The sequence below is a fragment of the Zeus faber genome, assembly GCF_960531495.2.
Source record: "Zeus faber genome assembly, chromosome: 18".
Taxonomy (NCBI): domain Eukaryota; kingdom Metazoa; phylum Chordata; class Actinopteri; order Zeiformes; family Zeidae; genus Zeus; species Zeus faber.
In genome coordinates this window covers 27,195,050-27,222,741 of record NC_137210.1, presented here as the reverse complement: position 1 = coordinate 27,222,741, position 27,692 = coordinate 27,195,050, and the positions used below count along the sequence as shown (strand labels likewise).

At 44.5% G+C, this 27,692-nt stretch overlaps 2 protein-coding genes across 3 annotated transcripts; one reads left to right on the top strand and one right to left on the bottom strand.

Moving 5' to 3' along the window:
- Nucleotides 1-188: 188 nt before the first annotated feature.
- Nucleotides 189-19,305, top strand: LOC307244225 (transmembrane protein 50B). Its single transcript, XM_080019333.1, has 7 exons — nt 189-268; nt 1,869-2,120; nt 10,280-10,392; nt 11,382-11,449; nt 12,033-12,125; nt 15,686-15,743; nt 16,893-19,305. The coding sequence occupies exons 2-7, from the start codon at nt 2,022-2,024 to the stop codon at nt 16,936-16,938; spliced, it is 477 nt and encodes a 158-aa protein (XP_079875459.1). The 5' UTR covers nt 189-268; nt 1,869-2,021; the 3' UTR covers nt 16,939-19,305.
- Nucleotides 19,306-19,320: 15 nt separating this feature from the next.
- On the bottom strand, nt 19,321-26,974 carry LOC307244223 (uncharacterized protein). Of its 2 annotated transcripts, none has more exons than XM_080019330.1 (7): nt 26,707-26,974; nt 25,138-25,252; nt 24,285-24,454; nt 23,903-24,048; nt 21,124-21,265; nt 20,802-20,947; nt 19,321-19,972 (listed from the first exon to the last, which is right to left on the bottom strand). In XM_080019330.1, exons 1-7 carry the CDS (start codon nt 26,741-26,743, stop codon nt 19,871-19,873), a joined length of 858 nt encoding a protein of 285 aa, XP_079875456.1. In that variant the 5' UTR covers nt 26,744-26,974; the 3' UTR covers nt 19,321-19,870. The 2 variants fall into 2 exon arrangements, with proteins under 2 accessions (XP_079875456.1, XP_079875457.1); XM_080019331.1 differs by having other exon boundaries at nt 25,144-25,252.
- Between the last annotated feature and the right edge of the window lie 718 nt (nt 26,975-27,692).

The window sequence follows — 27,692 nt, the reverse complement described above, 5'->3', positions numbered from 1 at the left end:
CGATTCAATGATAATGCAACATTGAATGCATTAAGAAGTGTGTCATATTATGGTAGTTGACTCAGGTAGTTGGCGTGTTTCGTGGACGAGGAAAGCTTCCAATTCCAAGAGTAGTATTTATTTGACGTGAAGGTGTATGTCCCAGTTGGACCCGTGTATTCACGAGCTCTCCCAATGGACTTGAATGCAGCACGGACTGTGCTCCATCCAAACTCCGGAGATCCGAATGGAAAGTGAAAGCGGTGCTACCTACGCAGCTGCTCGGCGGGTAGGCTGCCCGTCTCGTATATGTTTACTGTGATGCAAGGAATATGATGCGTTATTCTGATCATGTTTATCCGCAGAAGAAACTTAAACCGTGCAAAACCTCCGAAGTGTAACGCCGCAGCCGAGCAAGCTAGCGACGTGTGCAAGCTAATGTTAGCCCGCGTTGACGGCGAAACCTTAGTACAAACTGCAGGAATATTGGTGCTCCATGTTTACATGAGGTGTTCTATGTCTACGTTATGTTCTAAGTGTATGTTAGGTGTTCTATGTTTACATCAGGTGTTCTGCGTCTACATTAGGTGTTCTATGTTTACATTAGGTCTTCTATGTCTACGTTAGATCTGCTGTCTACATCAGGTGTTCTGTCTGCGTTAGGTGTTGTGTGTCTATATCAGGTGTTGTGTGTCTACTCTAGGTGTTGTGTGAATACACAAGGTGTTGTGTGTTTACGTCAGGTGTTGTGTGTTTACGTCAGGTGTTGTGTGTTTACGTCAGGTGTTCTGTGTCTACACTAGGTGTTCTGTGTTTACGTCAGGTGTTCTGTGTTTACGTCAGGTGTTCTGTGTCCACACCAGGTGTTCTGTGTTTACGTCAGGTGTTCTGTGTCTACACTAGGTGTTGTGTGTCTACGTCAGGTGTTCTGCGTCCACACTAGGTGTTCTGTGTCTACACTAGGTGTTCTGTGTCTACGTCAGATGTTCTGTGTCTACGTCAGGTGTTCTGTGTCTACACTAGGTGTTCTGTGTCCACACCAGGTGTTCTGTGTTTACGTCAGGTGTTCTGTGTCTACACTAGGTGTTCTGTGTCCACACCAGGTGTTCTGTGTTTACGTCAGGTGTTCTGTGTCTACACTAGGTGTTCTGTGTTTACGTCAGGTGTTCTGTGTCTACACTAGGTGTTCTGTGTCTACACTAGGTGTTCTGTGTCTACACTAGGTGTTCTGTGTTTACGTCAGGTGTTCTGTGTCCACACGAGGTGTTCTGTGTTTACGTCAGGTGTTCTGTGTCTACACTAGGTGTTCTGTGTCTACGTCAGGTGTTCTGTGTCTACGTCAGGTGTTCTGTGTCTACGTCAGGTATTCTGTGTCTACACTAGGTGTTCTGTGTCTACACTAGGTGTTCTGTGTCTACGTCAGGTGTTCTGTGTCTACGTCAGGTGTTCTGTGTCTACACTAGGTGTTCTGTGTCTACACTAGGTGTTCTGTGTCTACACTAGGTGTTCTGTGTCTAGACTAGGTGTTCTGTGTGTACATTAGATGTTCTGGGTCTACATTAGGTGTCTAAGGTGTTGAACTATTAATTATGTTGCTCGGGACCACCTGGAACCACTTGAAGGACCCCTGTAGATGCCCAGACCCCATGTTGATTACAGCTGATTTAGATTAGTGTTTCCATATCCAATCCTCTGCGGGTTTTAACTCAAACTGTACTCTTGTGCAGCTCATTCAAATAAAGGTCACGCCCCCATAAAGCCACAATTTAATCAGGTGTGACTTTTCCAGTCCCAGGAGACCGGCCCATTTAGTACATGATAGGTGACTTATCGATGATTCTAACCCAGTGTGCTGTACTTATGTTTTTTGTCTTTATCTTGTCTTCCAGGCATCGCAGATTAATTGAATCTCAGGAGGAGTGTGGATCAGCCCCACGTTGTGTGTTGGTGTGGAACATCCGGTGAACAGCCGCAGACACCCAGGGCACCCTTCTAGAGAGTGGTATTGTAGATTGACTGAAGAAGAGAGAAGAGCGCTGGGGATGGCTGGATTCCTGGACAACTTCCGCTGGCCGGAGTGTGAGTGCATCGACTGGGGCGAGAGGAGGAATGCCGTGGCGTCTGTCGTCGCAGGAGTTCTGGTCAGTTGTTTTTGGAGAATCATTGGCTTGCTGCATTTCAATTGGGTGTAGTTGAACTGACTGTACAGTACGTCCCAGTTCGTGTGTGTTTGTAATCTTGGATCCCAGCAATCCTTTTCTATTTATTGCGGGGATATCGTAATAAAGAGAAACTCCTTTACGAGTGGCAAGATGGAGCTTACGCATGAGGATTTTAATAAGTGTATTTCTGCAGTGGCCAGTCTACACGGGGTTGACAATTGGAAGTCTTTACAGAATAATAATAGTAATAATAATAACTGGGATTAATATAGCGCCTTTCACAAACCCAAGGGCACTTTACAATGGAAAAACAAAAAACAAAACAAGACAGGGTAGATAAATCAAGATAAATAAAGAACAGAAAAAAGAAACCAAAAGGGTCCGGGGCAGTAGGCCTCGTTGAAGAGGTAGGTTTTGAGGAGGTTTTTGAAGGTGGCCAGGGATGGAGCGTTTTGAATGCCTGTGGGGAGAGAGTTCCAGAGGGTGGGGGCTGCCACACTGAAGTTCTCTGTCCTCAAAGGTTCGTAGCCTCATGCGAGGGGTGGAGAGCAGACCAGTGTCCGAGGACCGCAGCTTCCCGGACAGGGCGTAGGGTCGGAGGAGGTCCGTTAGGTACTGTGGGGCAAGGGCATAGAGGGATTTGTAGGTTAATAGTAGGGTTTTGTAAGAAATACAGGATTTGACAGGGAGCTAGTGGAGATGGATGAGGGTGGGGGTGATGTGCTGCCAAGGCTTGGTGCGGGTGAAAACTCTAGCAGCAGAGTTTTGAACTTACTGGAGCCTGTCCAGGACTTTGCTTGGAATCCCGGACAAAAGACAAACCCCAGAGAAACTTTGTCTAAGAAGTTGGTGTGCGGACAGGATGTTTCTATCTCATTTTTCCACCGTCTACGGGAAAATTTATCAGCACTGGCCCAGTTTGTGTTCGCTATTAGCTAAGGAGTAATCTTGGATCCCAGTGCTCCTTTTCTAAAAGGCTTTTTTAGTCACTGGCAATCGATGGTCAGCCATGTAACGTTTCAATCAGCATGTTATTGTTATTTGTTTTGCTGGTCAGGTTGTTTCCAGTAGTGACTCATTACATGAAAGCGTGCTAACAGCCCCGTCTCCAGCAACACGATTGGTCGAAACATACAGGAAGCAAAAGGAAGAGAGCATCACAGACTACAAAGGGAGGGATGCACGATGCCCTCGGGGTCCATCTTTTCCTGATGCTCTGAACACCTTCTACGCCCGCTTTGAGCCATCCATCCCCTCCCACAGCACCCGGCTCACACCCCCGCCAGGTGAGCTGCCCCTCTGTGTGTCTGCTGTGGATGTGAGGGGGACGCTGCGGAGGATCAGTGCCCGCAAAGCGACAGGCCCGGACAACATCCCAGGACAGGTTCAGAGAGATTGTGCTCAGGAGCTCACAGGGGTTTTTACGGATATCTTTAACATCTCACTCCCCCAAGCTGTGGTACCTGTTTGTCTGAAGACGTGCACTATGACTGTTGTCCGGTGGGCCTCACTCCGATTACCATGAAATGCTTTGAGTGATTGGTTTTGGCTCACATAAGGGACACTATCAACATCAACGTGGACCCCCATCAGTATGCTTATAGGAAGAACCGGTCTGTGTCTAACACAGTGTCAGCTGTTGTCCACTCGGCTCTCACCCACCTGGAGAGCAGGGGTTCCGATGTCAGGCTGCTCTTCCTGTACTTTAGTGTTTTTAACACTTATCATTCCGCAGACTTTAATCAACAAACGGCTGCTGCAGGGACGAGAATAATCTCTCTGCAACTGGGTCCTGGACTTCTTGACAAACAGGCCACTGTCTGCTAGGTCCATGGTGGCTCATCTCCCACCATCAGACTCAACACCGGCTCCCCACAGGGATGTGTCCTGAGCCCCCTGCTGTCCACGCTCCTCACATATGATAGCTCTGAAAGGTACCCGAGCAATCATATAGTGAAGTTTGCAGATGACACGGCTGTGGTTGGACTGATCTCCAACGATGATGATTCTGTGTACAGGACTTTAGGAGGAGAGACCCACACCCCCAATCCCCTCTTCATCGGAGGAGCAGCTGTGGAGATGGTGTCCGTGGGCCACCAACACAGCCAGCATCATAAAGAAGGCCCACCAACGCCTGTACTTTTTGAGGGGGCAGAAACGGGCCAGCCTCAGCCCTGCCCTTCTGACCTCTTTTTAGCAGTGTGTGTGTGTGGTGGAGAGCATAGTGACATCCTCCCTCACTGTTTGCTATGGGAACTGCTCTGCTGCTGACAGGAAGACGCTGCAACGAGCGGTTAAATCTGCTCAAAGAATAACCAACAGCAGCCCCCCTGCCTTGGAGGACATTTATGTCAGCAGGTGGAGAAGCAGAACGTAATGCATCATGAAGGACCCCACTCACCCGGCACACAAACTGTCCTCCCCTCCAGGCAGAATGCTAAGCAGCCTCAAAGCCAGAACAAGCCCAAAGAGGTTGTGGGGCTTATGAACTCCCAGACTTAGTCTGTCCACTGCACTTTTTAATGCTCCTACTGTATGCAAGCTCACAAAGTGAGTAAGCGGAACTCCTGCAGTGCACACCAGCGGCGGTGCAGGTGCCAGGTGTAGGTGCCAGGTGCCAGGTGCAGTTTCACTGCCACAGACACTCGCTCCCTCTCCCATTTGAAAGACAGTACCGTTAGTGTTTTATTCTAATTCCAACGCTTTGAATAGTCTATTTTGGAAAACAGTGCAATTTTTAGAGCATTTTGAATAGGCCATTACAAAAAACAATTTTCTATTTTACTGTTGACCTGGAGACGGTAGTAAAAAAAAAAAATATATAATAATAATAATAATAATTTCCTACATCACAGCCACAGATCCCTCCCTCCCTCCCTCCCTCCCTACCTCCCTCCCAGACCCCAAACTCTTAATCCTTTTACATTCAGGGTATACACTTTAATCCTTTAAATCAATACAGCACCCTACTGAGGTACTTGGTACCGACTCTCAATAGGGTTGCGATAACAAGTACTGAGTGGTGGAAGGTACGGATTATCACCGTGCAGGTGTACATGGAATGTCAGGCTGAGATTGGGTAATGGTTCTGGGATGACAGAACCCACTGTTGGATATTTATGAAGGCACTGACTGAGGGTCTCTCGTTTAGTCTAGGCACAAATTGTTTGGCTCGACTAGATTTTTCAGTTTAGCATCATATCAGTACAAGGGATTTAACATCGGTTCCTGTTTGTTTATGATGGGTATGTGAGAGCCTGTGAAATTGTGGACCTCTGTCATAAATGTAATTTGCGCATATTGTAATATACTTATTACTATTTCAGCAGACAATAGACTTTTACGTATGGCCCTCCTTTAAGTAAAAAAAACCCCAAAAAACGTATTTTGTCAGCAATCAGGTGTGTTGCAAAGCCGCTCATTATTGCACTGATTGCAAATTGTTTATCCTGCATTTATTTTTTTGATGGACTGATCCTTGATTTGACAGATCCTTTCTTTGAAGCAGAGGTGGGGAATCTGGCTCCTAATAGGTGCCAGATTAATAATTGCATATATGATAGAAATGCTGTTTTTTTTCTGGTGCATCACATTCTACGTCATGATCACGTCGGAAAAGGGGTGTGTCATGGTCCCAGTGTGATTGGGAACAAAAGAGTAGAGGAGACAGCAACTTCAACAAACAACGACATAAAATGGTAAAACATGAAAAAAAAGTATTTTTGAACTGTTCAAAAGAATCTGATCGTTCATGAACAAACCAACACCACAGTAGAAGCAGCGTGGAGCAGCGTGGAGCACCGGCAGCACGGATACTCCATGCATTACTTTTAAAACTATAACTGCTCTATTGGATCTAGGAAACCCCTAGTGGGTTATATGATGTACTATGTGAAAACAACAAAAGCAAAATCGCGACAAGCCAGTCATGATGGTTTGAAGGCCTGAGGAAATCAGTGAGTAAAAAAATAAATAAATTCCTGTTGATATGACAGACCTTTTCCATGACTATATTCTGTGGCAGGTGGCTTGGTGGTTAGTACTGTTGCCTGGGTTTGAATCCCTGTCGTCCCAGGGCCTTTCTGTGTGGAGTTTGCATGTTCTCCCCATGTTTTGCGTGTGTTTCTTCCGGCTGCCCCGGTTTCCCCCCACCACCAAAAGACGTGTATGTTAGGGACCTGCCCAGGGACTACGGCTGAAAATGACTTCATTAGCTAAATCTGGCACATTTACATGGAAACTGTAAATGTTGATTAATGTGCACTGTCCCTGGTAAATAAATAAAGTTACATAATTTCCACAGTGCTATGATCATAAAAAATGTATATAAATGATGCATCATTATTTTGTAGCACCGATCAATATTTAATTAAAACTAGCCTGGAGCTCGTTGGCAGCGTGCTGCCCCCTCCCCGCCATGTTGTGATCTGACCCAAGGTGTGACGTCCAGAAGTGGGAAGTGTCGCGCTGGGGGAAGATGCTGTTGTCAGCCGCCGAGGCAGAACCGACACAGAGTCCTTTTGTCCTGAGTCCTGTTGTTGTTGTTATTGGCTTGCGTACTTGTTCTTGTTATTAGGTCAGAAACAACGTCTTCCATCTTTCACTCTGTTTCTGTCTTGGACTTTCCCTGACTCACTTTGTAGACACACACAAACATGCATAAATAATTTTGCTAGTGTGATACATTAATTCACCCTTAATGATGATAATAATAATAATGATTACATATAGGGAATGTCCTTCATGGCATCTGTTTTCTGTTTTGGTTGGATTACACAATTCCATTTGAAATTGCTTTTTTTCCAACGTCAAGGTTTACCCTTGTCTTTTCTCACATCGTTCATTTGCTTCTTGATCTATTTTTACTTTTACTTTTCTTGGTCGCTTGAGGTGGTGGGGATATTTATTTACAACTCACTAAAAAAATGCTTTTCACTTCTTGCAAATGCATTGATTGCGTTTATTTTTCTTCTTAACAAACTCTTCTCATTATCAGATTTCCACTTCAAGTATCACAATATCTGTACAACGCTCCAACTAAGGTTGATTACTTTTTACTGTCTGCAAATGTAATGATGAACACTAGTTTTCAAAATAAAAACTTCCTCAAATATACACCAACCAGCCACAATATTAAAACCAGCGACAGGTGAAGTGAATAACATTGATCATCTTGTTCCAATGGCACCTGTCAACAGGTGGGATATATTATTATTCAATTCTTCCTCCGTGACTCTCCCGCGTAATTCCGCGCTGCCCCCCGGTGAGACCTGGTGCTTCGGCCCAGTCCGCGGTGCGCTGTGCGGGACCCGTGCTGCTGGCAGAGCCAAGAACACCTGTAGAGTCCGGACGGAGCCTCTCCCAGAACACTGCGTCTGTTTTGGTTTTGTTTTTGGGCATAAAGCTGTCCCTGAGCTCACGCATCGCTCTGTGTATGTGGGCGTATGCACGCAACATTTTTATCAAAAAAATGTTTGCTGAAACACTGCATATTTTTCAAATGTTAATTTTTCCGATACGAACAAATACAAGCCTTGAATTTAAATCACTCGGCCAATATTCTACTGTGATTTGAATCTTTTTCTTTTTGCAATTTAGTAGTTAATCGTGGTCAAATTTCCCCTAAATCGTTCAGCCCTAGTGAGGAGCTATGGGATTTTGTGTGTTTTGGGAAATGGGTGTGTTGTAGCCTTGGGTATTAGCTATTTAGATAGTGGGAAAATGTTGCATATGCTGGAAAATAAGCATATTGTGTTGTTCTTGTTGGTTTGAGTAAGTCATTCAATAAGTAGGGTGTACATTTTGATTGGTGTGGTATCCTTTGTGAGGTTTGATCTATATTTAAGACTGACTGTCCAATTTCAAATGTCAAAGACCTGGGTGGCCCCCCTAACAAAGACAAACGGTCACAAATTTGCGTTATGGCATTTATTGTGCGCTCTAAGAACCGTTGGCACTCTGTGCCTATGTCTTGAGTAGACTAATTGTAAGCCACCACTAATATGGGTTAGCTGCCCTCTTGTGGTATGAAGTGCTAATACACCCAAAATATGATGAGCACTTTTAAAATCAATAACTACCATATCGGCTCCAACACATCCTAGCCCATGCTACTCACACTGAGGAGTGTATATCCAACCGGAGAAAACCACAGCTGGTTCAAGGCTGTACTTGACTCATGCAACTACACTGTGGTGCCAAACGGCGTGGGCCATTTCTGTGATCTGAGTAAGGTCATAATCCCACCAGGAGAAACCTGATGAGCCCGGCTGCCCAGTTTTTTCGAGTCAGTGCTTCAATGCTTTGTCCGATTTCTCCAGAATGGGCTCTCGTCGTCATTCATAAATGTATGATGTAACAACTTCCCCAGATTGAATTCCGCTGCTTGACATGATACATATCACATACATGAGTCTGTGACAGGGGTCTCGTGCCAATGCAAGGAACTTCCCTCAAAAGCATATTGGCTTCATAACCAGGTTTGCTTTTTTTTTCATCTTGTTCCTGTTTTTTTGATGTCTGAAATGCTCATTAAAAGGGTTTTGCTGTTCCCAGAATTTTTGTGGCTAGTTGATGTGCTCATTAATATCGAAATGAAATACAGAAAAAAAGGGTATTCCCCAATGACCGACTGAGCCTGTCGGAGCTCGAATCCAGACCAATCATTACAAGTCAAGGGGAGATTTTTTGTAACTTGTTGCTATGGATTGGTCAGATTTGTGCATTGGTGTAGATTTGTGCGTGTAGATTTGTCTGAATGAGACTGCAGTACGCGGGTATTTCTGGTTGAACAAAACGATAAACTTCTTTATTTCGTTTGAAAAAGATAATAAATGTAAACATGTAATAAACAAATTAAACTTCAAAATGAACTGCATTGTCCGCTTCAACGCTGCACAATTACAGCCTATAAAATAACAAATGTAAACTAACAAATAAATAAACAAAAAACATACATTTCTTTGAGGAGAAAAATAGTTTGTATTCAATCTTTTCCTGCACAAAAATAATGATTTAAGGGGGTAGACAAATGAAATCATATGCATCATGTCCATCCATGGCTTTGCTAAGTCTCTCTGGATCTCTTTTACTTGATCAAAACAAACGTCTCTACTGGCCAGTCCTCGCTAATAAAATGTGCCTAGTGAACCTTACTGCTGCTCTGTGTGATTTACTCCGTTTCCACATGCACATCAGCTGGTTCCGCAAGAATAAACTAACTAGCTTTATTCGTGTTTTATTAATGTTTTATAACTCCTTTTATTGTATTTTATTATTATTTATTGTAGATTTCAATATTGTAATTCTCCCGCATTTCTATAATGATAATATTCTATAATTCTTTATTCTGTTAGTTAGATTAAAAAAAAAAAAAAAGGAGAAGAAATGCTCGACTCCAAAGAATGTCAGTTGACTGGGGGCGTTCCCACCGAATATTCAAACCGTCGTATTTCACGCTGCAGCTCGACTTTCAACAGGCCGTGGCGTGTCTACACACTTAGTAACTCTCTTCCTGATATTGTCACGGGTAAAGGACATCACTTCCTGTTGGGGCTGGTTGGTCTATCGATATCGGAATATGACACTTAATACTGTCTGGGAATTTTTTTTTTTTGTATAAATATATTTTTCTTTTTCGGAGAACCGTGGAGGGAGACAGGAAATGGGGGGGTAGAGGGGGGGAGAGACAGGCAGTAAATGACAACAGGCTGGATTGGAACCCAGGTCGTCGTTGTATCAGGATATAGTCGAACGTTGTCTTTCAGGCTGATGTCATCCAGTTAACTCCACAGACTGTTGTAATCAAGGCCTCGCTCTGCTTGGTGTTCATATCCACCTTACTAATGATTGATTCTCAAATATTTCTTGTGTGTAAATATCTCATGAAGCATCAATAGTCATCCCCAAAATATTGTGATATATGATTTTGTCAATATCGCCCTTCCCTTTGTCCTGTGTGGCAGCAATGCAAATACACAATACCAAATTCCAAAGTGCCTCACTGTCCCGGCTCCTTCATTTTGGACTGGTTAAAACTGTCGATACTGCCGGCACAGGCCGAGCGGATAAGGCGCGACAAAATCGTTGAAAGACGTTGTAAAACCTTTAACGTTGTGTGTTCTCTCTTTGCGTTGCAGTTCTTTGCAGGCTGGTGGATCATGATTGACGCGGCGGTGGCCTATCCCACCCAGGTGCAGATGAACCACGCCTTCCACACCTGCGGGGTCTTCTCCACCATAGCCTTCTTCATGTAAGCCAAGCCAGCTTCCAGGCTGTCTGTCACACTGTCTGTCTGCGTGGGTGGCTGTCTGTCTTCTTGGGCCAGCCAATATGTGTCAAAGGTGACACAAAAGGTTTGGATTATATTGCAATATTTACCTATCTGCCCAAACTAATAGTTTAGCTCATGCACCCGTCTTCATGTCATACAATATGAAATGTCACAATAAAACCCGATACCGATTCTGATACCAGTGTATAAAATATATAAAATATATATAAAATACAAATCATATATAAAATATATATATATATATATTTGTTGATGCTTTCATTTGTGTATATATATTTACAGTATACTACCAACCCTGTTTGGATGTGATATCATTGCTATCATTGTTGTATGGCCTGACTCAGGTTAAACTGTTTGTAAAACATGAACAAATACAGAGAGAGAATTGATGCCATAGAACTTCCTATTATTATCAACTTTGTCAGTCAGTCATAACTGAAAAAGAACACAAGACGATACATCTAGGAATAAATAATTCCTTAAACACCTTTGAGTGCAGCCCCAAAAAGAAAATGCTTTAATTAAAAAAAAATAAATAAAAAAAATAAAAAGTAAAAGAACTGGTTAGATTTATTCCAATTCCTAATCACTCAGCTTGCTGTCTGACCTCAAGAAAACAATGTAGTAAGTACTATATGTATGGTTCTTACCTTTATACTTATCTGCAATACTTAAATGGATGAGAGGTGGATCATTTGCTCAAACATCAGTCTTAAGCTTCGTTAAAAGTTGCGATGTCTTAAAAAGTATTAAAGTTAACCCGAGCAGCCTGCGGCGCCCTGGTGTTTAATTTGACTGCCCATGTCTTGATATCTTAAACAGTCTTTACAACAACTTTACGTCAGGGAAACCTCCTGTTTGTTCTGCCTGAATTAAATGTAAAGCTGAGGACTCAAATGTGTGCGTGCGTGCGTGTGTGTGTGTGTGTGTGTGTGTGTCATCTCCAGGATCAATGCGGTGTCTAATGGACAGGTGAGGGGGGACACGTACGGAGAGGGCTGTCTGGGACGGACAGGTACGTTCTTTCTATGCATGGTTTGTGTTTGTGTGGCCGCTCACTCACATCCCGTTGACTCCAAAATGCCAAACTTTAACAATCAGCTGTAACAGTGTCTCAGAGGCCTTGCACTATGCATTCATGGAACGGAGCCTTGCTCTGCAATAGAAAGAAGACAGTGTTTGTGTGTGGTTGTGTGTGTTTGTAACTCCCCATCGCAAACCCTTGACCGGTTGGCCAACGGTTCTTAGACCTGCGTCTCTCAGAAAGTCAGTGTAAATATCAATATCAATATTTTGTGACACTGTGTCGTGAGTGTACCGACTACAGCGTTGGGGAACATGTTCACGGGTGGCTCAGTTTCATCAAGTTCGCTCTTAGTTTCAAGTGAACTTCTTCAGATGAGTTGATTGGACAATACAAGATGTGTGTGTGTGTGTGTGTGTGTGTGTGTGTGTGTGTGTGTGTGTGTGTGTGTGTGTGTGTGTGTGTGTGTGTGTGTGTGTGTGTGTGTGTGTGTGTGTGTGTGTGTGTGTGTGTGTGTGTGTGCACCCTAATCTGTGTGGTAATTGGAGTGATTAGTGCGTGTGTGTCCCCGCAGGCGCTCGACTCTGGCTCTTCATCGGCTTCATGATGATGTTTGGCTCGCTCATCGCCTCCATCTGGATCCTGTTTGGCGGCTACGTGGTGCCCGGTGGGTGTCCCTCCGCCTCCCACTCACTTCAACGCCATGTTTCCCAGTTCACCCTCGTTCTTCCTAAGCCGTCGGTGTATTGGCTGATGCATGCATGGGTGGGCTTTGACCCGCACACATGTTAGTTCAGGGTCGGTATAGAGCTGGGCAGTATTGATCAAAATAAGTGTATCAATATTGTTTGACGAATACCTCAATATGGATCATTTAATGACATTTTGGTGACAGCTATTGGGGCTTTCATAACATTTCTTAAACAAGTTTATCAGGTTGCATTGCTGTAATGCGGCTTTAAAGACAACATTTAACTTTATCGTGATAATACAGTAACCAAAATCCCAGGTTATATCTCGTCTCAAATCATGTTACTGATGTTATATCAATAGGTCACCGAGCCCTAGGTCAGTAGAACGAGGTGATAGTCATCTAACACATTATTCTCATTAGTGACGTGTTACAGAGTTTTGTCTAAAAAGCAGACGAGACTCCGCCTTCCTGTGATCTATGCCTATGTTTGATATATTTCTAGTGATAAAGCCCGTTTACTGGGGATGCATCAGTGCTGGTGCCAGTACAGGTCGAGTGTCAGGCTGAAATAGCTCTCTGATGTTGGGGAACATTCCCAATTCAGTCGTCTGATATCAATTATCATATGGAATAGGTTGGAATTTAGAGAAATAGACGCACCTTTAATCAGAGCTGTTACAAGTATTTGAGCCGGGCCGCAATCATTTTGTGGATTTGTTGGATCGCTCGCAATCAGATGGTTCCATTGCCGCGTCAAGGGACTTTGAAACCAGTGGAATGCCACCACCCTCCAACTTTCCATCCGCTGGATTGAGGAAAACAGACAAAACGTTAACATTTTAATCCTTATTCGCCATTTATGACCATATTCAGATCATGTGTCTGTTCTTGCACGCCGTAACCCTGGTGTTCAGGTACGAAGTTGCGGGAAAGGTGTGTTACGCTTTATGGCATCACAGAATCCGGAGAAAAGAAAGAGTAATGAATGAAATGTGTACTTTGCTGTTGGGCCACATCCTTATATGGTAAATGTATGACGGAAGAGTTTGATGCGTATGATTCATGAAAGTCTTATGGCAAAGACACATGCGCAATCTATTACTTTATCAGTGTATCACTTCAATAATCAATTTGTAGCATAAAAGCACAAATAGCCAAAAAATACCAAACAGAACTAGTGAAATATTTAAGATGTACAAATGCGATACTATGCACAGGATAAATTATTGTTATGGTATAAAGGTAAAAAATGATAAATTATATGAATTATTACTATCTGCTGACTATATTATCTAGAGAAAGTTCTCTTGGCAGCAGACAGGCGGAGGAGCTGTACCACCGATGAGCACGGCTGCCTTCTGCTGGGGAGTCGCTTCTCTCTGCAGCTTCCCTGCCTCATTGCGTCTCATGCTGTGCACCGTCCACACTTTAAATGAGCTCCGCCCGAGCCCGGGGGCGGGCAACTTGGCAGAGATATCATATCACAATTTATTTTTGCGCAACAAGAGCCTCATGGAGACGTTTCTGGATTGTATTTAACAAAATATAGGGTCGCCCTATTATTCTGTATTGTGTTCATTTACAAAAAAAAAAAAAAAAAAGGAACAGCGGCTCTGAGGCGGGAGCCGCTTCCCACCGTGAAAGCACCTTCTCTGCTGCGTGTCCACGTTCCTTCAAACAAAGCAAATAGAAATAGTGTAATGTATTTTCAATTATATTTTTTATTTCCGTTTACCAGTTGAAGTCATTTTGTGTCAGTCGGTGTGCATTAAATGCATTACAATAACATGCACAGGGAGGATTCAATGAGGAATTATAAATAAGGGGGATCAAAAAAATATTTGTATGTGTGTGAATCGTCCGCGTTCAGACATGAAGACGGCACGGAGAGCAACACGAAGAGCCGTCACAACTAAAATCAATGTGGCTACGGGGCACGGAAGTACTACTCTTACTGCTTATCGATCCGACACTTCAACGGCGCTCTTATTGGTTACCTTTTTTATTTAAGAGAAAAAGTCAAAAAAATTAAGAGCAGAACTAACGGCGCCTTATTTCCTGTGCACTACGCACGTGGAGAGGGGGCCGAACAGGGCTGCCGGGCCCGTCCGCGCCAAGGTATAACCAGGGCTCCCTCGCGCGTGTGGGGGCCAGGCAGAGGGAGCCGGAGCCGGCCCCGCCCTTTCAGCGTTTCTCTCATGTGGGAAATGTGGCCCCCTGTCACACTGAGAGGCTGATCGCTCCTCTCAGAAGGTGCCTTTTACAGTCATATCAGTCCTCAAATAGGAAAACCAGCTTGTGACAGGGTGGCTGAGGTGCAGTCGTGCTGCTCCTTACACCAACTCCTCGTTCTCGTAGTCATAGCGATGCTTCTCTCACTTTCTGCTGCCCAGGAGCACCAGGCTCTACATCTGTGTCTGACATACAGTAGTACACCGTGTCTGGTGTTGGAGCCCTGGTGTTGATAATTAAAGGTCCGCACACAGAAGCCCATTCGAGCAAAGCGACTTCACGCTTGCCCTTAAGGTCCCGCCCACAGGAAAACGGCGTCCGGGGAACTGGAAACGAAGCGTTGGGAAACTTTTTTTCAAAACTCGTGTTTTCACGTGGACAGGGCGAAACGGAGCTTCTTGAGTCCCGTGCTGACGTCGGGACCTCAGCTTTCGCGTTGGCGTCAGGAACCTTAGGAGCGACGGCCGTTGTGTAGTGGGCAGTGTCTGCGCAAAAAGTCTCTCAGGCTGGAGCCCCCTGCAGTGTCGCTTATGAACATTGAAGAGGCTGACGAAGAAGCTCTGCAGCTGCTTGACTTTTGTGGTGTATCTGTGATGTGACTCACCCCTGAAGCGGACGTCCCCACGGCAACGTGCCCTACTGAGGTGGCTTACGATACGATACAACATTATTGGTCAGCAGGGCACTGAAATTCATTTTGCGTCCCTGGGAAAGGCCCCTCAAAACATTTAGGACCTACAGGTTAACAATCACTGGAGTGACAGGAAAGGACACAAGTACAAATGGCACCTGGCAAGACAGCACAACGATACACAAGCAACACAGATGACAGATTAGACAAGCACAGGTGTTGACAGGATGAACACAAGTACAGACACATGACATGGCACAGCACACAGATACAAAAAACAAAGAAAAAACAAAACAAAACAGCACAAATGACAGGTAAGACATTTTACAAAGACAAGAAGACTAATACCCATGAAATCATAAAAGGCTCTGGTTGTACAATGCCCTCCTTGGCCGTGGCAACAAGCCACAGAGACAGTTTAATCCACAGGTGGCTCGTCTTCCCATTCACACCCATCCACAAACGACGATCGACATAATTAGACGGACACTGTAGACTCGGACCCGATTAACACATATTACACACAAAGTTAAAAACTTTGACGGGCTCAAAGCCAGGACGCGGTTTGCAGCCGTGCAGCCCACGGGAAGTAGGAGAAAGGAAGTAGAAGAAATGAAGGAGTAGGCTTGAAATAAATGTACCCCCCCCCCCCCCGGCTTTGTCGTTGCAGAGAAGAAAGTGGGTCCGGGTCTGGCCGTGTTCTTTCAGAATGCTTTCATCTTCTTCAGGTAAGAAGGCCCTGCTCAGTGGGGAGAACAACTGTAGGACACACACACACACACACACACACACACACACACACACACACACACACACACACACTCTTTTAGAATAATTTAGTTACACAGGTACTCCTGACTAAAGCACCTCCTGTTTACCGACCGTTGGGACTTAGGACCAGCTCTCTGACCAGTCTGTGTAGTACACTGAGTACAATACCAAGCATCTCATCTACCTTTATACACACTCTCTCTCTCATATATATATGTATATATATACACACACACACACTGTATACCTCTCACCTCATCAACGTTCTCAGTCTCATTCCTGCAGTCAGTCAGTATTCACTACACTAGCATTCACAATCCCCACGCCCTTTCCGTGAAATAACACTATACTATATACTCTATATATACACATTATATACACACTATACAATATATACACTATATATACACACTATATACACTATAAATTCCAGCCACTCCCCCTTACAGTGAAGTAACAGGGTCCTCGCTTATCAACCAATTGGCTTAACGACCTGGTTGTAGGAACAGAACTCGGTCATTAAGGGAGGAGTACCTGTGAAAGTAAGGAGTACCTGTGAAAGTAAGGAGTACCTGTGAAGGTAAGGAGTACCTGTGAAAGTAAGGAGTACCTGTGAAGGTAAGGAGTACCTGTGAAAGTAAGGAGTACAGGTAACCGTTTTTGTTTTGTTTTTTCCTTTTACTTCACAATCCACATGTTCTTTACATCATCCGAGGGGGTGGGCAATAAATTGAGATTCAAAATGTGAGCAATATTGGGATGTTTTACTAATTATTCCATTTTGTGATATTTCACAAAATATTAGAATACATGAAGTACATCCCCCACAGGTTAATATTTGTTATACTGACATTCATTTGAATCGACCTGTAAGTTCCTTCACTCACCCACCTCCACCACTTGCTCCTGTTGGGTTGGAGTCCAGGAGCTTGTGGCTGGAACAGAGATCACATTTAAAATAAGCTTTTCTTATTTGAAGAAGTCATTACTAATTGTGATATTTCGATGTTTCAGTCATTGTATTTTTTATTTTTATTTTTTTTTCAAACATGATGAGTACACCGTCTCTCACTCTCTCTCTCTCTCTCTCTCTCTCGCTCTCGTAGCACTCTCATCTACAAGTTTGGTCGGACTGAGGATCTGTGGGGTTAGAGCGTCCGCGCTCTTTTTGTTTCCTACCTGCTGCTGCTGCTGCTGCTCGGCGTGGAGGCAAGGCAGCCCACCTTGTCATTCCTTCCATTTCCCCTCTAGTTTGGAAATGAGGCTCCGCTGGTTTCTGTTTATTTTCCTCAATCACCTAAAATCTCTTTATTCCCTCTGATTATTATTAATTATTATTATTATTATTATTGTTGTTTTTCAGCCGCGGTCTGGGAGAAAAAGGCTTCAGTTGACTTTTAACGCAGGCTGTTAAATGGTTCTTCATCTTGAAAAGTGATTTTACATTTTGACTTTATTATTATTTTATAATTAATCTTTTTGAAGAGCAGTTTGTGTTTTGTAGTCATAGAAAAAAAGGCAAGAAGTTTATCTCTGTACCCCCCTGCGTGTCATGTGCAGTTGAACTGTGCACCCACAGCCAAACGGAAACGGATCATTTTAGGATCTTCTCTCTTATCTAACCAGGTACATTTATTACTTTAGAGTTGGGGTTTTTATTTCAATTTAGATTTTTTTTTTTTTGTGGATGTGACACAAGCTGCTCTTTCCGGCGTCTCCACCTCGGCTGCTCCCTTAGTAAGCTTTTGATTTTGCTTTTTCCCGCAAACCTGACGAAAAACCTGCACTGCAACTGAAACGACTTCTTCTTCTGCGTCAGTTTCCTGTTTCTAAATGCGATTCCATCGTTCTCCCTCAGGATGTTCTTTTTATTTCGCTGACTTCTGTCTGTATATACCTGTATATACCTGTATATAGCAGTTTGTAGCCGAAAAGGGACAAATAGTTTAGAGTAAAACTTTGGGTATTATAGTGCGCTAGGGACTTATTTGTGTTGTTTGTTTTGACTTTTTACCGCCGTCTCTGCATTTTAGACTTTCACAGTATCAAACATTTTTAATGATATTTGTACACACATCCTCGTAGATTAGTTCCTCCTGATTGGGGAGGAGGTTGTGGGCTGGGGAAGAAAACATTTAGCGGATGTCAGACTTAATAAGCTTTAAGATGTTAAACTTCTAAACTTTCTGGATCATCCATGACTTTGAAGGGAAGCGGAGAGATCCAAGTGGCAGAAAAGGGACAATCAACATGTATCGTGGACGGCGTGAGCCCAGGGCGTCTGCAGCTCCTTCAAAAGCCACGGGGGCGGTTTGGCCGACACAGATGAGTCCTAATCCGAGACTAAGTCCCACTTTTTAATCTGGACTGAAACAGTCCTTGGCTTGTTATGCTTTAAAGTAATCTCAGACTTGCCCGAGTCTTTGTTAACAAAATGTGCGTGGTGTGGGGATGGGGTTGAGCGGCCACACCTGACCCGGGTCTAGGTGACTGGGATCCGCGTGGCTGCAAACCCGTGGTGTGGGGATGGGGTGGTTTGAGCTGCCACACCTGACCCGGATCTAGGTGACTGGGATCCGCGTGACAAAGTGGATACAGTGAAACCTGGAAGCCATGCTCAAAGGCCATGGCTTCGCAAGGAATTGGGCCTCGGGAGGGTGGCTCCTCCCACAAAAAAACAGCCCTTTTTGGAGTCAGGCTGCATGGAGGTATGGATAGAATGCATAATCCGAGTGGTATTTTCAGCAAAAAAAAACAAAAACTAAAACATGTCTTGGGGACCTCAGAGACTTAAATTAACTTGTGTTAGAAGGAGCTTAACAGCTTCCCTTTAAATTAAGGCATTTTAAAATTCTGGATTAGTTTAATTCTGATTTAGATTAAACCCCGTCCGCCAAACTGCCCCTGAACGGTTACGTTTGAATTTGAGCTCTTAATTTCAACATGACATTTCAACATTTGCGGCGCTCCAAGACCCGAATCACATTCCGTCTATCTGACCTCAAGGAAGCCGTTCCTAGAATCATTAAATGTGTCTTGTAATTCGGGGGTGGAGACCTTTTTAAACTCCCTGGTACCTGCAGACACCACCGCAGCCACACGCACCCAGAGACCCGTACCGTTAACCAACTGGCCAAGATGGTTGGATCCTGCAACGTCCCTCTGGTCGAAAATGGTAATGGGTAAATCTGGAGGAAGGGAGGAGAAACCCCCAGGACTGGATTGGGAAAGCCGTGGTTTACGTGGTGACTACAATGACCCCCTTCTCCTGTTTGTTTGTTTTTTGTTTTTCTTCCATTTGTTCTAAATACTTTGTGGACAAGACGTACAACCTTTGACCCGGTGGAAGTTCCTTCGGTTGTGGCCCTGGAGGTCCAGATGGGGATGAGCCGCACCTGGTTCTGACCAAATGGGGAAACATTAATAGAGTTGTATTTGATATAAATTCACGGCGTGATGTCGAATTGTTTTTCCGTTGACGTCTGATCGACCTGTTCCCCACTGTCATTAAAGGAACAAAACTTATACAAATGGTTCTGAGTGGTTTTTTTCCATTTATTTTTTAATTAGGGTTACAAAACAGGATACAGAAGTGATAATGATAATTTCAGCACGATTGAATTGGCACGATTGGATGCAAAAGTTGCTTTTTACAAATTTTCTTCTATGGTCTCCTTAATAAATACATCTAGCGTACAAACAATATTAACTGGCTCCTTTACTTGCAGTTTTAAAGTTAATTCTCTGATGCGGGAAATTCACACATTCCTGATGTTACAAAATACGTCGAAATGTCGTCCAGGTAAATTGAATGGTTTTCATTTAAAAAAATAAATAAAAATCTGTATTGTAGTTGAAGAGCTGAACAATAGTGTGTGTGTGTGTGTGTGTGTCTGTTCACATTGTTTCTGGGTGAAGGGGTCAAACATCGTTGAGATTGGGCTCACTCCATCATAATAGACATTCGTTTGGGGGTTTTATGTTCCCTCCATAAAAGCAGACGATAAAGTCACTGTGGAGGATCGAGCGTAGTGTTCAGGGAAGCGTCGAAAACCCACTTCGGGGGACGGCGTGCAGTTGGTTTTCACTCCTCCCTGAGAACCAGGGACAGGCCATCAAAGCGCTCGTCGCTCGGGACGTAGAAGAAGGGGTGAGGCTGGTGCTCCGGGAGAGGCTGAGACAGGAGCTGAAAATCACGACGACATTGAACAATCTGGAATCCCAAAACGGAACAACCCTTTTTTTTTTGGTCATGAAAAACAGGTTTACACTCGAGTGTAAACCTGTTCTATTTTCTCTGGAATTTATAACTTTCGTGCAGCCTTGCAATTTTGATCTTGCTTACAAGCTTATCTTCATGGCACGCACACCGTTTTTAAATCTACGTAGGGAGCGACCTGCAACCGCGCCGCGAGATTCCACTAAATTCTACACACTGCGCCTTTAAGGGCCTGCAGACGCCCTGCACGGTAACATCACCGGGACCTTCCACGTGCCAGTCATCACAGTTCCATATGAGCTTGATAAATATCAAACTACATAACCAATAAAAATTGGTGTGAAACGTTTCAAATGGAATTAAAACACCGTTGAAATAGGGTTAAAGTGGCAATCCATAACATTATTTTTTTAAGTCCCACATTTTATTATTTATCTGGCTCTGATTATTTATAAGAAACCAAGAAAGCCATTCAGTGTATTTGTGTTAAGCATGTGCTCCTCTATACGCTGCTTTATTTTGTTGGAGGCGGGGTCCGCCACTAAATATCTATGAATTATAAATAAATATATTTATAAATATACCTATCTTCATCCAAGTCTCCACTGAACCAGCGAATGCATTGTAATCCTGCACAAGCTTCTTCAAATTTTCTTCGCGTTAAAAACGGTCTGGCCAACAAATGAAAATGATCTCAAGCGGCGACCCGTGACGGTTACTTTCCTAAAAATGGAATTCTGGGACTCGTAGACCGTAAAATATTTTATACATAATATAAGATGGCGGTTGGCCGCACCTCTGGCCACTGGAATGGCGGCTGCAGACACTTCTTGATCTTCTCCCGGTGGAACAGGAAACCGTAGGCGGCGGCCATCATCGTACCGATCACCGCAATAAGGGGCACCACAGCCGCCACCACCCTGGTGTAGCTGGCCTCGTCACCTGGGAGCGCGCACACGCACACAAGTATAAAGTTATCACACAACTGAGATCAGCACTAACTGTTAGGAGCAGTCGCCAACAACATCCTATCCATCCCCCCATCCTTCTATCCACCCATCCATCTATAAACAAACAACACAGGAAAAGCAAACTACACAATAACAATAACATTTCACCGGCGTGCGGGATGTGGATGCACTGGGGGCAGCCTGCGGCGCCGAGCAGCCTGCTGTGCAGGACGATCTGCACGGAGACGCAGTAGCGAGTGCCGGGCTGCAGCTCTGGGATGGAGCGGGAGGAGCGGGACACGCCACAGTCCTGCAGGAGCGGCACAGGGAAGGACGTCAAATAGAACAAAAAGGTATCACTCACAAATTCGAGAAAAAAAAAAGGTATTAGTCTTTTTTACCATTTTCAATAAAAAAAATAAATAAAAAAATACCATTTTAATTTAAATAAATTTCAAGAAGTGCTATTACAATTTTTATTAATTTCAATTAAATGAAAGAGACATTACACCTTTCCGTCAGTCAGAGGTGAATGGAGTATTTGGAATCTAGTCAAAGTAACAGTATTTGGTAAATATTGCGTTTAATCACAAGTAAAAGTGTTTTGTTATGTGAAGTGATTCAATTCTTCAATGGAGATGAGCACAACCACGACAGGAGGGTCGGCGGGATTTTTAGAATCAAGCCAGAGACGTTGTTGGGGGTAAAATAGTGAAATGAAGAATCACCCAGAGGAACCTGTCTCTGTCCACACACACACACACACACACACACACACACACACACACACACACACACACACACACACACACACACACACACACACACACACACACACACACACACACACACACACACACACACACACACACACACGATGGCTCTTCTCCCTCAGGACGTTTTCATTGTTCTTTTGTTTTTTTTCCCTTTGGTTTATTTTTAAGGTTCATCGTTAATTCTTGGGTTAGGGTTTATTTATTTATTTATCGCCAAATCATCTTGATAATCCTTTGATTTATTGCACGTTGCCATTTGAATTCTATATCATTTGTATTACTCTTTATTATTTGTATTATTCGTTTTCTGTTATTTCATATCATCTTAAGATCCCTGGGGGTCGTAGAGGCCCGTCCTGCAGGTGGAGGTCCTGGGTTGAGTTCGGGCTATTTTTATTTTATTTTATTTTTTTTTTCGGAACCTCCCTCCGTTCCGAGTCTGCGCTTGTCTTCCGCGGCGCGGCCGGGATGGAACTCTGGCATAGTGCAGCGCCTTCCCAGACATGTTCTCTCCGAGGCCCCCTGCTGGTCGCTGCGTCCTCTCAGGCGTGGAGGTCTAGGTGGCCCGTTCCGATGGAAGGCGAGAGTCAGGCGTACGGACGCCATGTCCGGTCCACCTCAGCTGGTGTCGGTACGTCTCGCTTCCCGGCCGACCTTTGGGATTTTTCGGAGGCGCCTCTGGCCGGCTACGCCTGCGCTGCACCCTTCTTTTCCATTTGAGACGGATGAACATGACGAACGAGGCAGTAGTCCTTCCGGCCGCCATCAGGGCTGGTCATCACTGTTGTCGAGCGCATCATGGCGGTATTTGGTGCGGACGACTACATCGTCTACGAGGCACCGGAGTTTAAAGAGAGGCCTCCAGGATGTTTTGAATCTGTTCTTTTGGCAGAGAGGTGTCTTGGTGATGGCCAGGCTGTGTTCTCAGCACTTCGTTAGCAGTAGTATGCGTTGGAGTTCGTATCGCCAAGCCCTTCCTTCCCCATTGCGCCTCTCCGTAGACTGTGGTTTTGTCCGACCCCGGCAGTGAAACCTCCGAGCAGGGTGAGCTCGTCCTGCTTGGGGACTTTGGTGAAGATGTTTTCCAGGTCAGCGCAGAGGGCCTCCTTAACTTCGTCCTGTGCCTCAAATGTTGAAGCGTGAGCACTAGCAACTGTGGCTTTTTGGCTGCCTGCAAACATCGGGCATATGGTCATGAGGCTAATGGCAAAACCCACACAGTGGATCCTTGGCTCATCAGCAGGTTTTCCTTGCCAAAAGAAAAGTATATCCACATTTTTTTTTTAATCCTTCAGCCGCCCTTCATCAGCCAGTCGGGTTTGGGAGAGTGCTGCAATATTGAGCCAGAATCCCCTTCGGCAGTTCACATTTCGGGTCGATCACTGGATTGGTTGTCCATGAGGGTCGGCGTGTCCAGGCTCCAATATATATTTTTGTTTCCGTTTCTGGCCGAGTGGCGGTGATTTCTCTGGATGTGGCCAAACTGGAGTTTTGGAGGCAGGCTATGTTCAGGGCGTCTATTCCAGCCCCTTCCCCTACTGGGGTGAGCAGAGCGGACCCTACGGGGGGCCGCTCAGTCCTGTCACCCACCGCCTGTGTGCCAGGTTGTGGCTAAGAGCTGCTGGACTTCACGGTCTTGCCCCCATGACCACTTCCTAATCGCCACAGGACTTTGATCCGGGATGACCGGTTCCGACTCCCTTTTGGGAGGATGCCTGCGCCTGACATCTTTCAAAGGTGGAGGGGCTGGTGCGGCTGCAGCCACCACACGGTCCTTGGCAGAGGGGGGCCGGGTTCCAACGCCACGGGTCCATTACTCCGGGTCCTCTGTCGCGGCCTTTATCCGCCTTCAGCGCCGTTGTGACCCGAATTCATCCTCCCCTGGTTCCGCCGTTGAGGTCTTGGTTGGGTCGCACTTCTTCCGGAACCTCCCCCTGGACCTTACCACCATGAGTGACCCTACCCGGAGAGAAAGCTCCAGGTGGCATCGCTCTCAGGCTCATTGGAACACACAAGCTTCTCCACCGCGGTGAAGGGGCGTTCCGAGCGGAAATGTTTGATACATCTGTATTATCACTGCCTATGGTTTTTAATGTGAGCGGCTGTAAACACTGCAGCTTCACTCCGGGGGATGAATAAAGCCTCCCTCCCTCCCTCCCTCCCTCCCTCACATGTAGCTTCTCCCCCTCGCGGCCGCAGTACAGCTGGTGCAGGGCGTGGTCCCCGTACTCGTCCACCAGGGGGCGCTGCCTGCTCAGGTGCACGGTGAGGAGGCCGGGGCGCGCTGTGAGGTTGAAGGCGACGCTACAGGACGACTCTGGAGAGAGAACACACACACACACACAGCGATGACCACGAGGCGGGGTGTGTGTGTGTGTGTGTGTGTGTGTGTGTGTGTGTGTGTGTGTGTGTGTGTGTGTGTGTGTGTGTGTGTGTGTGTGTGTGTTTCCATAAAAGGAGTGTCATTTGGGTGTAATAGACATAATTTTTGATGAAAATATGAAGGTGCACAGGCACCGTGGCTCCTCAAAAGCACATACACGGGTTCAGTACCTTGTGTGCTGCAGGCCTCCACGGGGTCAGAGGTCACGCCGCGCTTGTGCGCACGGACCCGCAGCTGCACGCAACCGCGCTCCGCTCCCTGCTGGACGGCGGTGACATTGCAGGAAGTGAGCTTGGTCCGCGCGCAGGAGGAGACGTCTTCCCAGAGCCGGCTGTTGTACCTGAGGACGAGGGGCCAAGATGGCGGCAGTGGAACGGCACAAAAACACAAAGACAAAACAAACGAAAGCGTCACCGAAGGACGTTAACAGGCATTTTGGTTCATGACGGTTTTGCAATGAAGCTAAAATGGCGTCATTGTGGAGGACATAGTTGAAATGTGAAATGTGTGAAAAGATGAAGTTGGTGAAGAAATGTTTCTTCGTCGCTCACTGGGAGAAGTCAAAAATGAACCGTTCAAGCAGAGTTATTTATTTACACACACAAGGAACAGATTGATCCATTTACAATTGGAATAATAATAATAAAAGTTAAATTGCGTTTTGTTTTTTTTGTTATTTGTGGGGGGATGTTATACTGTGGGGGGATGGTAGCTCAGGAGGTAGAGCTGGTGGTCTAGTGATCTAGAGGTTGCTGGTTGGATCCCAGGCTCCTCCTGCTAGCATGCTGTAGTGTCCTTGAGCAAGACACTTAACCCCTAATTGCTCCTGATGGCTGCGTCCGTCGGTGATTGAACAATTGTAAGTCGCTTTGGATAAAAGCGTCTGATCAATGTAATGTAATGTAATGTAATTTGAGAAGAGCCTTAAATACATACACCGATCATGTTGTTTGGCTTGTATGAACTCGTACATACAGTATGTGTGTATGTGGGATAACAGAATATCTGCCCTGTCTGACTCACACCGACCGGAGGAACTGGACGGAGTAGGAGGCGTTCCCGGGTCCGGGTCCCGGGCTCCATGTGAGGAGTGCGGCGTCCAGGTGGACATCCTGGGGCGGAGGAACCAGGCAGCTCACTGGGATACACAACACAACACCATTAAGACACAAGCTGGACCGGAGATACACGATGTACATTCTAACTTTTTATTCTAACAATCAAAAAAGCCATCACAGTATTCATCGACATGTCCTTTGTTTCTAGATTATATTTGTTGGGGATCATTGTATATTTGCCAATTCTTCTATTACTCATTATTCATTCTAAGGTTTATTTAACGGTTCGTGGTTATTTTATTCTAGGTTAGTGTATGTTGCCATTTCTTCTCGCTTATTGTTGATTTTTAGGCTAATTTTATGATTTTTGTTTATTCTAGGTTCTCACTTATCTACCAGTAGGTTATTGGAAAAGCATATTTTATTTTGTTTATCATAGGTTAATATTTTATTGTTTATTGCACAATCCCTATTTTTCTATCATTACTGTTCAGCTTTACTACTTTGCCATTTTCTTTTTTCCATTTGTATTGTTATTAATTATTATTATTATTATTATTATTATTGCCTATTTCATGTGAGTTACTGTGACATCTATCCATCCATGATATCAAATAACCAAAACATTTCAAACAGAAATAAAGATCTAGGTTTATCGAGATCTAGTCAACGCTGTCAGTCTCAGTCCATATCATTCCTTCAGCAAATACAGAAGAAAAACAAATAAAGAAACAGTGTTTTCCACATAATGTACTTTTCTATGCATTTCTGTTTTACATCTCGCGTTCTTTGAAGAGCTTTGTACGGGGAAAGGTTCACACATTTTTACAAAAGTACTTCTTTTTTTTTTTTATGTGCTTTTATGAATGTCATATTCATTTATAGACAGAATATTATGACAAAAATATTCATATCTCTTGTCTTCCATGGGGGTATTCCACTTGTACACCTGATCCCAAAAAAACATATATAGTGCGACCACTGAGACTCAGGCCAAATGTTTTTAAATATTCAATTAGAGGAATACATGTTTTTAAATAGTGAATCAAAGAAATGTGTTTTTTTAAATATTCAATGAAAGGAATGCATGATTTAAATAGTAAATTAAATAAATGATTTTAAATAGTAAATTAAATAAATGATTTTAAATAGCAAATTGAAGGAATACATGTTTTTCAATAGTAAATTAAAGGATAAAAAATTTTTCAATAGTAAATTAAAGGATAAAATGTTTTTAAATATTAAATTAAAGGATAAAATGTTTTTAAATATTAAATTAAAGGATAAAATGTTTTTAAATAGTAAATTAAAGGATAAAATGTTTTAAAACAGTAAATTAAAGGATAAAATGTTTTAAAATAGTAAATGAAAAGGGACACATGCTTTTAAATAGCAAATTGAAGGGATACATGCTCTTAAAGAGTACATTGAAGGAATATATGTTTTAAAATGGCAAAGTAAAGGAATCAATGTTTTTAAAAGGGAACATTAACGGAAGACATGCTTTTAAAAAGTTTAATGAAGGAGGTACAACCTGAGAGGAGCTGGAGGCAGAGCGCAGCGCGGATCATGACCAACTCATCCCGTCGTCCTCGTTCCCACACGATTCACTACTCGATACTTGATGTACCGTGATGTACTTGATGTACCGTGATGTACTTGATGTACCGTGATGTACTTGATGTACCGTGATGTACTTGATGTACTTGATGTACCGTGATGTACTTGATGTACTTGATGTACTTGATGTCGTGTGTATTCTCTAGATTCCGTCTTCCGTGTCGACGCCTCGGAGGCCTCCGGCGCCGACGTTTCGCAACATCCGCCCAAGCTTCCGGGAACGCCCCTTAAAGGAGCCGCCGCGGCCGAGCGTTTTAAAGCGGTAAATCCGCGACATTGTTTAGGTCGAAAAACATGGACCGGATTTCCTCAAACGGGAACCGGGGCCTTTATTTGCGCCACCGGCAGAGGGGCGCCAGGCCTTCGTAGAGGCGGGCTTGTATTAGAGGCAGGCTTTTATTTTATTTTGTATCTAATTCCCTCTGTTTGATACGTTTATGTCATCGCGTTTTGTTTTGAAGCCTCCGGGGGCAACGCACGTTTGGTGGGTGAAGAGACCGCGAGCAGCGACCCTGATAAGGCGCATCGTGGCGGGGACTCACAATTTTCCGAGTGCGCCTCGAACGCACCGGGCGAGGGGGAAGTTGGCTCCTTGTTCGGGCTTCCCGTTCCACCTTAACAGAATGACGGTCCACACTCGCGGCTCCTCGTTTGAATTTTCCGCTCCACCTTAAAAAGATCACGCTCCTCGTTCCGATTTTTCACTTTCAACACCAGTCAACAATTAATCAACTTTGCATCTATTTATTTATTTATTTATTTATTAATCACTTTTAATATTATTCGTAACCAAAATGTATTTGGGTCGAACTCGGCTGGGTGGGACTGAGTGCCAAGTGGGCGGGGCCGGGGCCACCTTGGCCCACGCACACCTGCACACCTGGCATAGACCACGCCCCC

Coding starts and splice junctions, on each gene's coding strand:
- LOC307244225 (XM_080019333.1), top strand. CDS start 2,022: ATGGCTGGATTCCTGGACAACTTCCGCTGGCCGGAGTGTGAGTGCATC. Junction 2,121..10,279: donor CTGTCGTCGCAGGAGTTCTG/GTCAGTTGTTTT, acceptor TTTGCGTTGCAG/TTCTTTGCAGGCTGGTGGAT. Junction 12,126..15,685: donor TGGCGGCTACGTGGTGCCCG/GTGGGTGTCCCT, acceptor TTGTCGTTGCAG/AGAAGAAAGTGGGTCCGGGT.
- LOC307244223 (XM_080019330.1), bottom strand. CDS start 26,743: ATGATCCGCGCTGCGCTCTGCCTCCAGCTCCTCTCAG. Junction 25,253..26,706: donor CTGCCTCCAGCTCCTCTCAG/GTTGTACCTCCT, acceptor TGTGTATCCCAG/TGAGCTGCCTGGTTCCTCCG. Junction 19,973..20,801: donor CGCCATTCCAGTGGCCAGAG/GTGCGGCCAACC, acceptor CGTGATTTTCAG/CTCCTGTCTCAGCCTCTCCC.